At 43.1% G+C, this 16,902-nt stretch overlaps 1 protein-coding gene across 3 annotated transcripts in view; it reads left to right on the top strand.

The window, feature by feature from the left end:
• Positions 1 to 8,922, top strand: part of MIDEAS (mitotic deacetylase associated SANT domain protein) — a 60,567-nt gene extending 51,645 nt beyond the window's left edge. For all 3 annotated transcript variants that reach the window (XM_032228803.1, XM_032228796.1, XM_032228811.1), the window contains exons 11-13: positions 275 to 472; positions 2,011 to 2,228; positions 6,585 to 8,922. In XM_032228803.1, coding sequence (XP_032084694.1) covers positions 275 to 472; positions 2,011 to 2,228; positions 6,585 to 6,819 — 651 coding nt within the window. In that variant the 3' untranslated portion in view covers positions 6,820 to 8,922. The remainder of the gene's footprint in view (positions 1 to 274; positions 473 to 2,010; positions 2,229 to 6,584) is intronic.
• The last annotated feature ends 7,980 nt before the right edge of the window (positions 8,923 to 16,902 follow it).

Genomic DNA, 16,902 nt, shown 5'->3' with positions numbered 1-16,902 from the left:
GGTCTGTGCAAACAAGCAAAGGCTCATTCGTGAGATACAGGCAGCACACAATATCACGTCCCCTCTGGTCCATGGAAAAACCTCTCTCCATGGAGCCGGTCGCTGGTGCCCAAAAGATTGGGGGCTACTGCCTTAGGCATGATCTCTTTGCCCTGCCTTCCAAGCTCATTCCTACATACCATTGCAGAATGAGCCCTATTGGATTCATGTATATTCCTAATCTGTGCTGAAGTGATTGTTTTTAACCTGTATTTCTTTTTGTACTCTTCTGAAGAGTTCCCACAGGCTTACCCGTACTCTTCCTCCCAGAACATACAATGAAGACTATGAAAACACAGAAGATGAAGATCTTGAAGAAGTTGAGGAAGTCATGCCAATTAAAGAGGAAGCTATGGAAGGGGATGAGTTGTATGGCAAAAGCAACAACTTTGCACCTTCCAGATCGACTCCTCTTCGAGATGTTGAGGAACAAGTAAGTGTTGAATGAACCACAGTCAACAATTTCTGCCTGGGGCATTTCTTATAAAACATCTGACCGGTTGTAGTGGAATCAATGTAATTTCTGTCCTTAGTTAACATCACTAGTGACATAAATTATTCATGGCATGAATAATTGTCTGGCAGCTGCCTGAAGCTTTCAGTCAAGAAAGATGACATTAGAAGTGTAGATACAGGTAGTAGTCCTCTGATTACAACCCTTTGTTCAAAGTCAGTTCAAAGTTACAATGGTGCTGAACAAGGGAAATTTAGGACAGGTCCCCTTAGTCATGGGACCATGGGATTTGGATGCTCTGCTTCTGGCTTGTGATTACAATGTTGTAGCAAGCTGTGGTCACTTAATCACAGTTTTCAATGTTCCTTAGCTGGCTTCCCACAAGCAAAGTCAATAGGGAAGCTGGCAGGAAGTTGGAAATTGTGATCACATGCACAATTGCATGGTCCTTGCTAACAATGGCTACCTGAAAACTACTGAAAGTGCTGCTGCTACATAATACATTCACATGACATTGTAAGTTTATGATGGTGTCACTTAATGATAAAAGAGTTTCCAGCCTCACTTGCCATTGGAAGGAGAAGACTACCTGTGCAATATTTTTAATCAGCAAAGTAGTTGCAACACCCCACCCCCACCCCAACGCAATAATCTTAAAGCACAGTTTGGATCTTTTTATGGATTTTTCAAAGTATCCTGAACTTGAATTTGCAGTCGTGTACTTGAAAACTTTCAAAACATTTATTTTGCCTTCTGGTGGTCTTAATAATACTTAGTGTAATATACATTTTACTTTTGCATACCTTTCCTCAAGGGAGCTTGTAAGCAGAAAACTTTTGGCTGTGAAATGTTTCTTTTAATATAATGTGATGTGTATACAAGAGCCGGTAGGCTCCTTGTTTACTTCATAGGTCAACAGTGCTTTCATAATTTGTACTTAAAATAGACTGGGGAATCAGTATGCTGCTATAGTATGTTTCCTCACACGATTGGCAAAAACAAAACAACCCAAAACTATTGTTTAATGTTTTAACAGCCCTCAAGAAAAACTCTTAAGAGGAACTCAAAATATTCATAGCTTATTTAAGACATGATTAAAAAGCACCGGCTTTGTAATGTGTTGAATGCATGAAGTCTGAGTTTAAGCCTCATAAAAATAAATATCATTATATCAATACTTTAATCACACCAAACTCTTTTCTGACCATTGTTAAGTTTGTTAAACTTTGTTAAACCAGTTGGGTGAATTTGGGCTAGTTACTCTCTCAACCCAATTCACCTCACAGAGTTGTTGTGGGGAAAATAGGAGGAAAGACAAGCTCATGAGAATAGAATAGAGCTGGAAGGGACCTTGGAGGTCTTTTAGTCCAGCCCCTGCTCAAGAGTTATTAGGTATGTTTGGCACCTTGATTTATTTTCAAAAAAATAATAAAGGTGGGATATAAATGAAATGAATAAATCAATTCCATAGGAATACTTATAGGTACATCTTGTAATAATGGTGTCTTATTCTGAAGGCTGGTAATCTCCATATGGAAAAACATCTGGAATCTGGTACCCCAGGAAGAACAGAGGTTAGAGGCAGAACTTCAAGAAGGACGAAGGAGACACCCATTAAATATCGGAAGACTTCGCCACCAGTGCAAAAGAGAAAGAGAAAACCGAAACCCAAACAAGAAACGGTCAACAAACCCCAGAATCAAGAGGAGGAATTTCCATGTAAAAAATGTGGCAGGTAAACTTGGGAAAGATTTGGAGATGAAGAGCATTTCTGACATACTTTCTTCTGTCCAACAGGAAAAGTGAATATGGAATTGAAGAACTTTTGCTAATCTAAATCTAAGATAGTATTCCTCAATATTTGCAACTTTAAGATCTGTGGACTTCAGCTCCAACATGGTGGCTGGGGATTTCTGTAATTGAAATCCACACATTTTTTTAAAAAAATATATTTACAAACATGTAAAATACACATAAACAAAACTTAGACATACAGCACATTTACACAATACAATACGAACAGGAGCTTCCTGTTCTTTCTAATAGCAATTGCCAGTCAATATCGCTCACCTTACATTGTTTCCGCTTCTATTATATTTCATTTGTATTTCACGATTCTTAACCCTCTTATCTTACTCCTCTGTCTGCTATATTGGCTGATTACTCTAGTAAGTTTGAACCACTTGGATACATATATATGTGTTAATTCTCCTTAACTACTATTTTTGGGCTTTGTTGTCTTCCTTCATTGATCCTTGTTTCTTTCCTCCATCCCCCTATACCATTTATCCCATATCTGGTAGTATTCTGTTTCTCCTTTTCCCTGGATTTCTTTTGTTCATTTGTCCATTTCAGCACAGTCCATAACCTTTCTTATGATTTCAACTTCGTTTGGAATTAATTTGTTTTTCCATTTCTGGGCAAAGGCAATCCCTGCCACCGTAATTATATGTAATATTAAATACTGAATTTCTTTTTTATATTTCACAGTCATTATTCCTAATAAAAAAAAACTTCAGGTTTCCATTCTATTTTAACACCTGTTATTACCTCTAGCCACTTTTTGATCCTTTTCCAAATTTTTTTAGCCTCCTCACAGGTCCACGATAAGTGGTAGTATGTTCCATGTATTGATTCACATTTCCAGCATTTTGGGGAGGTATTTGTTGAGATTTTAGCTAACCATGTTGGTGCCAGGTGCCATCTGTAAAACATTTTGTGCTGCTTTTCCTTGCATGCAACTCATAGTGTCATTTTTAAGTTTGTTCCCCAAAATTTTTCCCATTTATCCAATTCAATATTATAGCCAAAGTTCTGTGCCCATTTTATCATTTGTTCTTTCATGATTTCCTCTTCCATTTTATGCTTCAGGAGAAATTTATATATTCTCCCTATCTTCTTTCTATCCGAGCTATGAATTACTTTATCCAATTCGTGTGGTTCTGTTTCGATGTCATATATTTTAGTATCATTATTGTGTTTAGTTTTGATTTGCAAGTAGGTTAGCCCGTCAACTTTCATGTTTTGTTCTGTCAATTCTTCAATTGTTTTTAAATTTCCCTGTCCGTTAATTATGTCTCTGTATCTTAGCATTTTATTCATATCTATAAAATTTGGATGGATCGTCCTCTCTGTCGGTGATAGCCAATTCGGGATTTTCACATAGTGAAATCCACACATTTTAAAGTTGCTAAAGTTGAGAACCATTGGTCTTAAGGTAACTGCTGTGCTGCAGGCATTTTGGAATAAAAATTCTACGTTTTCTTGCTGACTGGGACTGATGAGAATTAAAGTCCACAGTATTTAGAAGCCATCAAGTTGTCTAACCTGGATGTGTGTGAGGTAAAAGGGTTTTGTTGTTTTTGAATTGCTTACACAATTATATTTTTCTGTTATAAATTGTTAGGATATTTAATTTCTGTGCAATCCTCCTGCAAAAATGCTGTCTTCTACTTCAGATGGCTTTCATATATGAACAGAATGATGTAGAGATGAGAAAATGCTCTAGGGATGTCTTGAGGGAATATTTCAACAGCCTCCTAGATAATTATTATCCTTTTTTACTGTACAATGGCAGGCACCAGTTCAAGACTGAGCAAGATTAAACATCAGCTGGCCTTGAGCTTGCACAAATCTGTTTCAATTTGTATGTCTCTCTGTTAACTGGAGCTAAACTAAAGAAGAACATGTTTGATGACTGGAAGCATCATTAGACTGGAAAGTTAACTTCTTGTCTAGACTGCATAGACCCAGTGACTTATGAACTGTATCAAGCATTTAATGATGAAATGAATGAAACATATCCAATTTCTAATTTGTGCTAGGGAAAAATATTTGATCCTCATGGACTATAAATTGCAAGCAAAAAATATGGGCTTTGTAGGATTTTTCCTCTCAGTTGAAATGTAGGTAGAAAGATCAACCACTTGTTCCAATTTGCATGTAGGTAGATCTGGTAATCTAATACGTGGATATTCAAAAGTCTTGAACAAAATACCTCACAAAAAGTTTCTATGGAAATCATAATAATCATGTGAAATGTAAAACACCCAAAGCGAATGAAAGGGAGCACATGTGAAATGCTTGGGTACCAAATACCCAGATGCAGATGATGTCAATTTATGTTGAATTGGATCTATAAAGAACTTCAAAGATCTCCAAAGTTGTGATTGCAAAATTTTTCACAAAGAAAAATGATCGTTGCAATTTGTCTCTTCACGTGTATTGGACTTGCGTGCACTTCACGTGTGTCAATTTGTTAGTAGACATTTTTTTATCAGTTGCTGCTCTCGGCATGAAAAATACTATGTGATGCCTCAGAATTAATACAAAACCTGAATTTAAGGCTTTTGCCTGTCCAAATCAGATGTTGGGTTCATGTTCTATACCATGTTGCAGAAAAAATGACAATAGAGGATTTTGGTTAGTCTCCTCCATAGAATCTAATGGCCAGCCAATGCTGCTTAATAGAAAACTTAAATCATATTTTATTATTTCAGAGTGCATTCTAGTCAGTGTTAGCCATTTTTCACATTTTCCTTTATTTGGATCTCTTTGTGTTTTTTATTATTTTTATTTCCATTTTTAAATACAGGAAATGATCTTTCAAAGTTCTTCATATCATATAGAGTCATTTTGAATTGATGTGGGAAATAAATAAATAAAAAGTAGGTATAGGTAGCATCCCAACATGAATTGCACTTGGGTGGATTCCACTCTGCACTGCTTAAAAGAATCAACCTTAGAAATTCCAGGTCTTGACTTTGGTCCAGAAATAATCCCTGCAAACTTTCTTAATTTGGCACTTTCCAGATCTATGGCAACTAAATGACCCAAATTCCCAGGTGTTCTGGTCAAATTAGCTGGGAATTTTGAGAGTTGTAATGCCAATATATCTTAAAGAGTGCTAGGATGAAAAAACAACAACAGCCAGTCCCTATGCATCCATTTTAGGTAGAATTTGCTTCCAAATGTAAAACATTCTTTCTTCTAATATAATCATTCCTCCATACTTTAAAAGTTAAACGTTGGCTAGTCATGGATGATATCAGACACCGGAACCAGGTGTCCAAAATTATCAATCACAGTTGAGAAAACAGGAAGGTAAATACATGTTGGTTGAGATCAGGAATGACTTAAGGTGTGTTCATGTATCTTGGCCAAGCCTAGTATGATAATTTATACCCAGACAATCTGTGACCTGTTGGGAAATTTCAGAGATATTTCCTTACAAGATTCCTTAATGCCTTCAACAGTGGCAGAGCTGCTAATGTACTGCCTTCACTGGGAAAGTTGAAATATGTTCAGAGATGTCTCTGCTTTGAAAGTAGCCCATGTAGAGAACTGTATAGTACAGTCAAACAACAGCCCACAAAATGTTTTAGGACATTTTGTATCATGTCATAGACTGCTTTGTGATAGTCCTTGTGTCATAACTTCTTTTTTTTTAAATTTCAAATCCATTGGAAGTGATGGGCCCTGGATTTTAGGTGTACTCTATAAGTTAGCCCATTTGAGGTATCTTCCTTGAAAAATGATTGCCCTATGATAAACTGTTTCACTCAATGAAAGTTTGGAAACTTTAAAACTTGGAATGAAAGTTTTCGTAGTAGGTACAGTAGATAATGGCTGTCCAGGACTATGATATAAAGTTGGGTCGACCATCATATTAAAACTAGAGTGCTGCTTCTTTGCTTTTGTGCTAGTGTGTGTGTGTGTGCCAGCGCAATGTGATTTCCTGGTTGATTTTTGTGCACTAACCAAGTTTTGAATCTTGATCAAAGCAACCTGTAGCATTACAAGCATTTCTCAGCTGTAGCTTCCAGCCTCCACTAACATGACCAAGCTTCCTAAAGATGCTGGGAATTGCAGTTCAGCAACATCGAGAAGGCTTACTAGTCGCCTCCTCTTGTTCTAGCTGCTTTAAAAGCATGCAAGGCAAAAGCAGATAACAGGAATTTCCCGTTTAGCTTAATAATCTTCAAGATTGACTTTGCGTGCTTAGTAAGTCGGTGTTTAAACAAAGGAGGGTGGAAGGTGATATAAAAACCTGGATTTTAACTACTGTCCTGTGGATTTGTGTGCCCTGCAGAATCTTCTACAAGGTGAAAAGTCGGAGTGCTCACATGAAAAGCCATGCCGAGCAGGAGAAAAAGGCTGCTGCTCTGAAATTGCGGGAGGCGGAGGCAGAGGCGGCGGCAGCAGCAGCGGCGGCGGCAGCGGCAGCAGCACAAGCACACAGTAGGACTCAGCACGAAGAAAGTAGCAACAGTGGGAGCAGTCCTGGGAGCAACAGCAGCAGTTCAGATGAAGACGGCGATGTTTAGCCCAGGACCTCCAGAGGTTGAGAGCCCAGTTCTGACTGCTCCAGCCTTGCTTCTCCTTCCTTTCCTTCTTGCTTGAACAGTACCAGTAGATTTTTTAAAAGGAAAAAAATATATATAGTGACCACAAAAATCTATTTTTTAAAAAAAACATTTTATGGATTATTTTATTTATAAATAACTTTCTGTATCAACTTAATGAATGGAAGTCTGTTTTCCTTCAGCTCCTGAACTTGCCAGGAATCGTGGGATAAGCCTTAAATATACCCTGTCAAATGCTCTGGATAATAACTGAATTACTTTGGGTGTAAATTCAAGGAGCCACATAGTGTTCTTCATATACCTCTTTCTTTCATCTCCCAAGTTTGCTTTCTGGCTTGGAGCTATTCACATTTTCTTTTGTCTCCTTCATACAAGAGTCTTTTGCTTCTCCAGCTGGTAGATAAACCAGAATCTGTGAGTAACCTCTCTAGGGTGAGTGAAGACACTATTGGTTTTAAGATATAGCTCTTTAAGAGTGGAAATACTATACTTCGTATTTGTTTGGAACTACCCCTATTACGTTGAGTCATAAAAAGTTGATCACATACGTTTCCAGAGTTAGCCAAAAGAATTAGTGATGAGTTCTGGGATATTGCGCCTCTGTAGTTCTGTGGTGGAACAAACAACTTTGCGTGCACAAGAACCCATGTATGATTTTGGGTTAATGAGATTGAAGTAGATTTCTGCCCAAATTATTAAAGAGCCACATTTATGAGAAGATGACCTTTTATCCATGGCATTATTCTCCTGGGAGATAGCATTCATTCATCAGAGTCCATTTGCAATAACCATTCTTATTCCAAATCTGAGCATGTAGATCGGGGTGTCAAACTCGCATCATAACATGACATATCATGACTTTCTCCCCCTTCCCTAAACCGGGTGTGGGCGTGGCTAGTGGGTGATGCCTCTGGCCTGTGGCCGTGAATTTGACAGCCCTAATGTAGATTAAAGAATCCTTTGGCGCAGATTTGAGGGGAGGGCAGAAAACCTACTGGAAATCCAGTATGAGCGAAAACGGCTGTCATGATACTGTAGCTTGATGGATTAGATAACTAATGATCCACCATGAAAGTGCATTGTTTCTACCTGAATAGACTTGAGTGTAGTTTTGCTTAATTGTCCATTTGAATACTTCAACTAGCTTAACAAAAAATAGCTGCTATTTTTTTTAAACAGTTACAATATTTATTCCCCCACCCCCTTTTTTTTAAGCATGGTTTGCAAAGGCAAACTGAGTATACTCAAGATAATAGAAATAAGGATCATGTTGCATTGATTCATATATATTTGTACCCTCAGGACAACCCTTCTGTTGAGATATTTGCCATCTAAATGACAGTGTCATTTTGATCAGTGATGGCGAAACTTTTCGGCACCAAGTGCTGAAAAGGGAGCCCGTGCGCGCTCGTCTGGGCCATGGCCTGGAAGAGGACATGTGTGAGCGACAAATAGCTGGCTAGCATGCATGCTCGTGCCAGAAAACACAAGGCCAGCTCTTCATTTCCGGCACTGTCATATGCACGAAAGCCAGAAATCCAGAAGAGGAACAGGCGGCGCTGTGCTTGCCAGGTGACATGTGCCACTTCGGGCACGCGTGCCATAGATTCACCGTCACAGATTTAGATGTTTTGCACTGTACCTAGATCCAAATATCTGGGGTCAAGAATACCAAATGTGTGGAAAAAAAGAAAAGTATTTAGAAATGGTGCATTGAGCCAAATTTATCTAAGAGCTTTATCCTTCTGCACCAAGCAGCAAGTATTTGGAATTATCTTAACACATATGGACAGTTATCTTCACATTGCTACAGTAAAGAGCAACTTTCTGTCTGTCTGGCAGTACAGAGAAAAAGAAAGTGCAGCAGAGGACAGAAAAAGAATGCTTAGCAGATAAAGATGGGGTACCTAAACTGCTTGCTTGTAACTTTCACATTCTCATGTCCGCAGAAAATACAGTGTTTATTCAGCTGTAAATGGAAAAGTCCTGAAAAATAAGTCTTCTACAGCCACAGGGGCCTTGAAAGCAAAGAATTGCATTAATAATTTGCAGAAGACCCTTTGATGAATAAACCATGCTGGGATTGCTCTCCAGCAGGGTTTTTCCCCCCCCTAGAACCAGTTCAAGAGTCACATTTCTAGACATTTACTTAGAAATGTATTGAAAATCTAGAACTTTTAAATTTGATTCCCAGCCACAGAAGAAAATTGAAAGTCTCTTGGACAAAGGGCAACTCAGAGTGATTGCAGTAAGCCATAGTTGGATTGCTCCAACAACTAGATAGCAATTAATCCTACCAGCTACTTGATATATTCTGACTGCTGAGTTACACAATCAGCAGAATATTTTATGGAGCAACTTTTATTATATAAGATTACTAGTACAGCTACAAGATATATATTTCAAATTCTTTTATTTCACAGCACAAAACAAAACCACTATCAGAACATGCAAAGAATTTGAATGTTGAAAATAAGTTTCAGCTTTCTTTCTTAACATGTAAAAGCTAGTTGTGTTTCATGTGGAGGAATGCTGAAATTGACTATCCTTTACTTGCAGTCTGAGGCAGAAACAATCCCAGGAACTGATCAGGTGAACCTGTTCTTTGAAGAACAGAGCAGGTACTTTGCATGCAGGAAGTCTCTGTTTGAGTTCAAGATTAGCTAGTAATAGAGCTAGGAAGGCATTCTGCTGAGAGTTAGAGGGGATGCTCCCAAGCCATTGTTAAACTGAGCTAAGTAGACAGTGTAATGCAGGGATGTCAAACTCGATCTCATTGAGGGCCACATCAGGGTTGTATTTGATCTCGGGTGGGCGTGGCCAGGGTAGGTGTGGCCAGCTTGATGTCACTTGTGTCAGGGGCGACTGTGGTGGCCCGATTGCTCTGCCAGCGAAAACAGGCTCCTGAGCTCTGCTTTCAGTTGTGATGGCCCTCTGCCAGTAAAAACGGAGCTCGGGGGCCGAGCTCCATTTTGCTGGCAGAGATATATGGGGCCGGTCCTTTGCTGTTTTTAGGATGGCATGGCAGGCCCCTGGGCCTTGAGTTTGGCACCCCTGGTGTAATGGATTGTACGGGAATTTTTTTTGAAAGGTTCAAAGTCTCATAATGCAGAATATTTGCCTTTAAATCTTTTTCTCCCTGCAACATAGGGACAGTGCCAATCTATCTCTCAAGTGAGTTCTTCCAGTGTGTTTTAAAAACAGCCTTCAATTAAAGGGAATTGCTTTCTTTTTAACCTACTTCAGAGCTACAATTAGAGCTTCAAGAATGTCTCTATTTACACTAGTTTTGCATTGGTCGATGTTCTCCTTCCAGACCACAATTTTGCACAAATTTTAGCTTTTTATACACAATATAATGAAGTGAAAGCAATGCAACCAGGATTTTGACCGCATTTTCAAAAATGGCTGGTCTCAATCATGTTTTCCTTTGCACTTAGACTGTGTGAATTCCAGCCCAAACAGGAAAACTATCTTGTTCAAATAATTCACTCGAGGTGGTGAAAAAGGCAACATTTGCTTTCTCAACTGTTGAGGAAAGAGAAGAGCATTGCTGCCTTGAAAGTCAGCATTCAATTTAATCAGTGGCATATGTTAGGAGAGAATATGTATTTTTGGGGGGTAATGAACAAAGTATCCAAATGGTATTCTTTGGAAAGAAAAAAGGGATGTATATGGAACAAATTACAAAAGTATTTTGTTCCTGGGTGGAACATGTTCTTCCCAAAAAAGAATTGCTACAATCCAGCACAGATGCACTTTGCAATTCATTGCGTGGCATTTTGCAGCTATTAAAGACTTATAAATAGGATTCCTTAAAATTGTATTTATATCTTATCAGTAGTAATGCATCAGTAAACCTATCCATCAACTATTTTTTTTCAATGGATTTATTCATGGCAAATACATAAGGGAATAACTTTGGATGCACTTTGAAAGGCACAATCCAGTAGTTTGTCACAACTATCCAGTTCACATAAATTGGAATGAATTCATTCTTACTAGCTCATAAGATGAAAAAACTGATTAATTTGTTTCTTTAGGCCACAGTGAACCTAACCTGCCTATACTGCTGTTTCCCCCCTTCCCCCCCCCCCCATATAGAGCATGTACTTGGACAGGGAAAGAATGCAGTCTTTGCATCTATGCAAATATAAGCACACAGTCTGGTGGAGAGTTAATCGATAAAAGCCAGGAAATGCTGCAGCCTTCCTCTTTTCTGAAGCTGGGCAGCAGCAGCAATGATAGTCTAGATATAATAGGTTCTAGAGTCAGTCTATAGCTGATGGGCAGGAAGGTCATGTCTGACCTGAGATTTATTTCAGTGGTCATGTCCCTATGCTGAAGATTTGTATATATGTATGTTAAACACATCTGTGATTTTGTGGTGCGTGCTTACACTAAAGGTGTGTCTGAATTGAAGTCTCGTTATAGAATCAGCTTGTTTCAACAGTGGGCAGAGAGTCACCAGTGGCACGTTAATTGCTGGGTGCAATAGACTAGCTCTAAAATTCTAATTGATCTCCTAATAATCAGTCCAGATATTGGAGCTTCTTCCTGATTACTTTTGTAGCCAAAATGTATTTTCCAATTTCTTTCTACTAAAGTACATTCTTACTAATCTGGAATATCCCAATTTCTGATTATTAGCCAGTACATAGTTTTCTTATACCAAGGTAACTTTAGGTGGGAGAGCCTTTATAAATCCACAGATTTTTATTTTGCACAACGTTACCTGTCCATTCTTCCTCAGTTATTTTCATAATAATAAACTTCCCTCTTATGCAGAGATCTTTTTATCACTAAAGATGGTAGGTAGATTCACACACTGCATTAAATTCACAGTTGCTTTGGTTAGGGAGTTGAGTGGCATATATAATTAATCAATAAAATGAATGTTTATTTTGTTTAAAAACAAGTTAAAATTAATCTTGTAAATGAGCAAAGTTATAGCTTAATCATCTAATTCTTGATTTATTTCTTCTTCATTTTATTGTTTTCTTGCCCTATAACTTCATAAAATGCTTAAAAGAATACACAAATATACCAAGGGCGTGTCAGGAAATCACACATAAGCCATGCATGATTATTTATGCATCACAGTTCCTAGGTTGCTACTTGTAAGTAAACAATTATATCATAACTTTAGTGCGACATGTGAGGTCAGCAGCTATATGCAAACCTATGTTAGATTCTTACGAAAAATGTACATGAATAAACATGGCTTGAATTTTTTCCCCTTCCTGTTCTTAATGTAAAATGTATGGCACTTAAGATACTGAATACTCTACTACTCAGCTGCAGCTGATAGACCCATTATAAAATAACTTTATATTGCAGGTGTAATCAACATTAATGGAAGAATATTTCATTTTGAAACACTTTGATACAGTAGATTGACCGTTGTCTTACCTGAACGGTCCTTCTATGGGTGCTGCGAAGGGAATCCAATCATGGGTTAACTTAGCCTTCTAGCCTTGAGACTGAGTATGCAAATATCAAAGTTACGCCTCCTCTGACTGGACTTCCGTTTCCTTTTCAGTTCTTTACGAAGTCCACCGAAGGAGCATTATGTCAATCCTCAAACAAGCCGCAAGTCATCCGGCACTACAGAGTCAAGTCCAGTCAGTAACAAGTCAGAGAGTCAATATCGAAACGGAGCCCTGACCAGCTGAAGCTGCGGGCGGGTTTGGATTCCCTTCGCAGCACCCATAGAAGGACCGTTCAGGTAAGACAACGGTCATTCTCCTGTGTGCTGCTCCGGGAATCCAATCATGGGATATATCAAAGCAATGAACTCCCAGGGCGGGAGCTAGGCTGGTCAGGCTCCTCCGCAGGCGGAAGGACCCTTTGCAACACTCTCCGCCCAAAGGACGCCTCAGCCGAGGCGAAGACATCAATCTTGTAGTGGCGAATAAAAGGCGAGGGGGATGCCCAAGTGGCCGCCCTGCAAATCTCTTCCACAGATGCTTGCGTCGCCCAGGCCGCTGTGGTGGCCGCACTCCTGGTGGAGTGAGGAGTGATTCGCCTTGGAACCGGTCTGGAGTGGGTGTCATACGCCAACGCAATGCAAGCTTTCAACCATCGGCCGATGGTGTGGGAGGACACCTTCTGTCCCATTGAAGATGGCTGGAAGGAGACGAACAGAGCCTCCGATCTTCGGAACGACGCCGTGCACTTCACATAGCGGCGAAGAGCTCTGCGAACGTCCAGATGGTGCCACTGACGTTCCCGCGGATGAGACGGGTGAGGACAAAAGTCCGGCAGGACAAGTTCTTGAGTTCTGTGAAACAATGAGTTTATCTTTGGAAGAAAGGTCGGATCCAAACGAAGCACTACCTTGTTCGGGTGGAAGATGCAAAGATCCGCACGAACAGAAAGGGCTGCTAGCTCCGACACCCTCCTGGCCGATGTTATGGCCACCAGGAAGGTCGTCTTGAGTGTCAACAAGCGGAGGCTGATGGAATGCAGAGGCTCAAAGGGGGCAGCTGTTAGGGCCCTGAGAACCAAGGTCAAATCCCACGTGGGATAACGATGTACCGTCGGCGGTCGTAAGTTGGAAGCACCCTTAAGGAAGGTTCGAACTCGCGAGTGCTGGGATAAGGAGCGGCCTTGGCCACCCCCGACCACCGTCGACAAGGCTGTGACCTGACGGCGAAGCGTGTTTGGTGCCAACCCCTTGTTGAGGCCGGACTGCAAGAAATCCAGAACTTGGGGCACCGAGGCCTTGATGGGATCGACCCCGGTGCGCCGGCACCAGCGGCAGAAGGCCTGCCAGGTAGCCTCGTAAATACGGGTAGTCGACGGGCGACGGGCCGCTTGAATTGTAGAAATGACTTCGTCGGAATAGTGGAGGGCCGCTAGCATCTCCCGCTCACGTGCCACACGGCTAACTGCAACAGCTGAGGGCCCGGGTGCCGGAGAGCCCCTTGGTGGAGCTGAATCTTGTCGTCCGGAATCCTCCAAGGACGCGAAACGGACAGATGGACGAGGTCTGCGTACCAGGGACGTCTGGGCCACATTGGAGCGACCAGCAGCACTTCCGCCTGTTCTGTCAAGATCTTCTGAATGACCGACGGAAGGATCGGGAGAGGAGGAAAGGCATAAAGAAGGCCGGCCGGCCAACGGCTGCGTAGAGCGTCTACTCCCTCCGCCCCCGGAGTCTGGTATCGGGAGTAAAACCGGGGAAGTTGTGCGTTGTGCGGGTGAGCGAACAGATCCACCTCGGGCAGGCCGAAGCGGCGAGAGAGTTCCTGGAAGAGAATGGGGTGGAGCTGCCACTCCCCCTGATCCACAGTCGCTCTGCTCAGCCAGTCCGCCTGAGTGTTGGCTTCGCCCGAGATGTGCTCCGCCCGAATCAATGAGAGTCTGGGCTCCGCCCAATGGAACAACCTTTCCGCCTCCAGCATCAGAGCTCTGGACTGCGTTCCCCCTTGGCGGTTGATGTGAGCCTTGGAGGCCACATTGTCGGTCAAGATTAGCACATGGTGATGAGATACAATGTCCTGAAACTCCAGGAGAGCCAGACGGATGGCCCGCAACTCCAGCCAGTTTATGCTGTTCGCCAGCTCCTGATCCGACCATCGACCTTGGGCCACCTTGTCCAGGGCATGGGCCCCCCATCCGAATAAGCTGGCGTCCGTTGTAACTTGAACGCGGTCCGGCTCCTTGAATGGACATCCCCGGAGGAGCCTGGACGACATCCACCAATGCAGGGACCGCCTGGCCTTGCCCGGGAGCTGCACCTTGATGTGGGAGTGACTGGTATGCGCTCTTTGGAAGGGCAGCAGGAACCACTGGAGAGGACGCGCATGGAACCTGGCCCAGGGCACCACGCTGATGCAGGAGATCATCTTCCCTAGCAGTTTGGACAGCGACAGCAGCGGTACTCGCCGATGGGATAGCGCATGATGCGCCAGGTGGTATATGCTCTGCCTCCTTTCCGGGGACAGGAAAACCTCGCACGACATCGAGTTGATGGTGGTTCCCAGATGAAGGAGGGACGTGGTTGGGCGCAGGTGGCTCTTGGGCAGATTGAGGACAAATCCATGGTTTCGCAATGCGTCCATCGTGACCTGTAGGTCTCGGAGGGCCTGATCTCGAGAGGACGACAGCACCAACACGTCGTCCAAATAGCAATTGATGCGTATTGGAATTGAACGAAGGGAGGCTGCCAATACTGCCACAAGTTTGGTGAACGTGCGCGGGGCCGAGGAGAGGCCGAATGGCAAAGCCCGGTATTGATAATGACGGCCGTTGAAGTGAAACCGCAGGAACTTCCGATGTGCCGGATGAATGGGCACATGGAGGTACGCTTCTTTGATGTCTATGGAAGTCATCATGTCGCCTTGGCGGATGGAAGCCAATATGCTCTTTAGAGAGTGCATTTTGAATTTTTGGTATTTGATATACTGATTGAGCTGTTTCAAATCTAGGATTGCCCTCCATCCCCCGGAGTTCTTTGGTACTAGGAACAAGATGGAATAAAACCCTAGGCCTCCCTGCCCTTTGGGAACTTGCTCTATGGCCCTGATGGTGAGAAGATGAGATATCTCGGTGTCCATAAGGCGCCGCTTTGATGGGCACCTGGGCACAGGGCACCTGATGAACCTTCTCGGGGGGATGGATAGAAATTCTAGCGTGAGACCCAAACTCACTACTTGAAGGGCCCAGGCGTCTGACGTGAGCTCCGCCCATCGGTGGGCGAAGGCCAAGAGACGTCCTCCTATGGGCCCTACCTCCTGCGAGTCAGCGGTATCTGCGAAAGGAACAGTTGCCCGCTCCTCGGAATGACCGTCTACTCTGCGCCTGACTCTGCTGGCGCCCCCTGTCTCTGGCCCCAGCTCGGTCCTGGCCACGGTCCTGTGCCTGGGAGAACCCCCTGGTATAGTTGGGGACATAGGGAGCGGAGGTAAACCCCGAGTCCCCAGACCGAAAGGGCTGCCGTCTACCATAAGGCTGTGGTCTTCTGGTCACACGGGCACTTGTGGAGGGAAGCACCTTACGTTTGTCCCGAGTCTCAATGAGAATGGGATCCAGCACTGAACCAAATAAGGCCCCGCCCTTAAAGGGCGTGGATGCTAGACGCCACTTAGATTTGATATCAGCTTGCCAGTGGCGAAGCCAGAGCAAACGGCGAGAAGCCACATTGGAAACTACGGCTCGGGATGCAAATTTTGCCGCACTAAGGGTGGCATCAGCAGAAAACTCTAGGGCTGCTATCAGCTTGGTGACATCCTGATGGAGGCGCAGTTCCTCCGGATCCAGCCTTTCCTGTAGTTGTCTCAGCCAAACTAAAGAAGTCCTATTAAAGAAGGAAGCTGCAGTAGCTGAGCGCAAGGCCCACGCCGCTGCCTGATGAGTTTTGCGAATGACCGATTCGGCCTTGCGGTCCTCGGCCTTCAATCCTTCCGAAATTTCAGAAGGAATTAACGCCGGTGAAGCAAGAGCAGCGATGGGAGCATCCACTGTGGGAAACTGCAGGAGGGCCTCCAACTCTGGAGAAGATGTGAAAAGCTTCCTATCACCAGACCCAGGGGGCTTAACCGCGGTCGGCTCATCCCACTGCTTTTGGATTAAATCAAGAAAAAGCTTGGGAGATGGAATAAAATCTTGCAGAGCCACCTGCTCAGCAAAGAGCCGCTCGGTGGCATCCAGGCCCACAGCAGCACTTTCTGCAGAAATTGCCTCCCCCATGTGGGCGGTAGTCTTGGCCTTATACAGCAGGGATTTGAAAAGAGTGTGCCTGAAAAGCCCAGGGGCCGGAGGCTGGTCCACAGGAAAGCCCTCGTCACCAGAGAGTTCCCTATCCTGGATTTCACCTTCCTCCACTAAGGGAGATTGTGCGCTAAACACAGAGTGTAAAGGGGAAGGAGGATCAGTTTGCAGAATGGAAGAATCCCCTTGTACTGCTTGGGGAGCCAGGCCTGAGTAGGCCAGAGTAGGCCTGGAGACCTGGGATCTACGCGCTAATTCCGCATCCACCCCTCTGGAAATAGCCTCTGAGATCATGCTGTAAAAATCAGCAGAAAGGCCCAAATCCTG

Source organism: Thamnophis elegans, chromosome 1, assembly GCF_009769535.1.
Source record: "Thamnophis elegans isolate rThaEle1 chromosome 1, rThaEle1.pri, whole genome shotgun sequence".
NCBI lineage: Eukaryota > Metazoa > Chordata > Lepidosauria > Squamata > Colubridae > Thamnophis > Thamnophis elegans.
The sequence above is the reverse complement of the archived record's forward strand: the minus strand, read 5'-3'. Positions and strand labels throughout refer to the sequence as shown.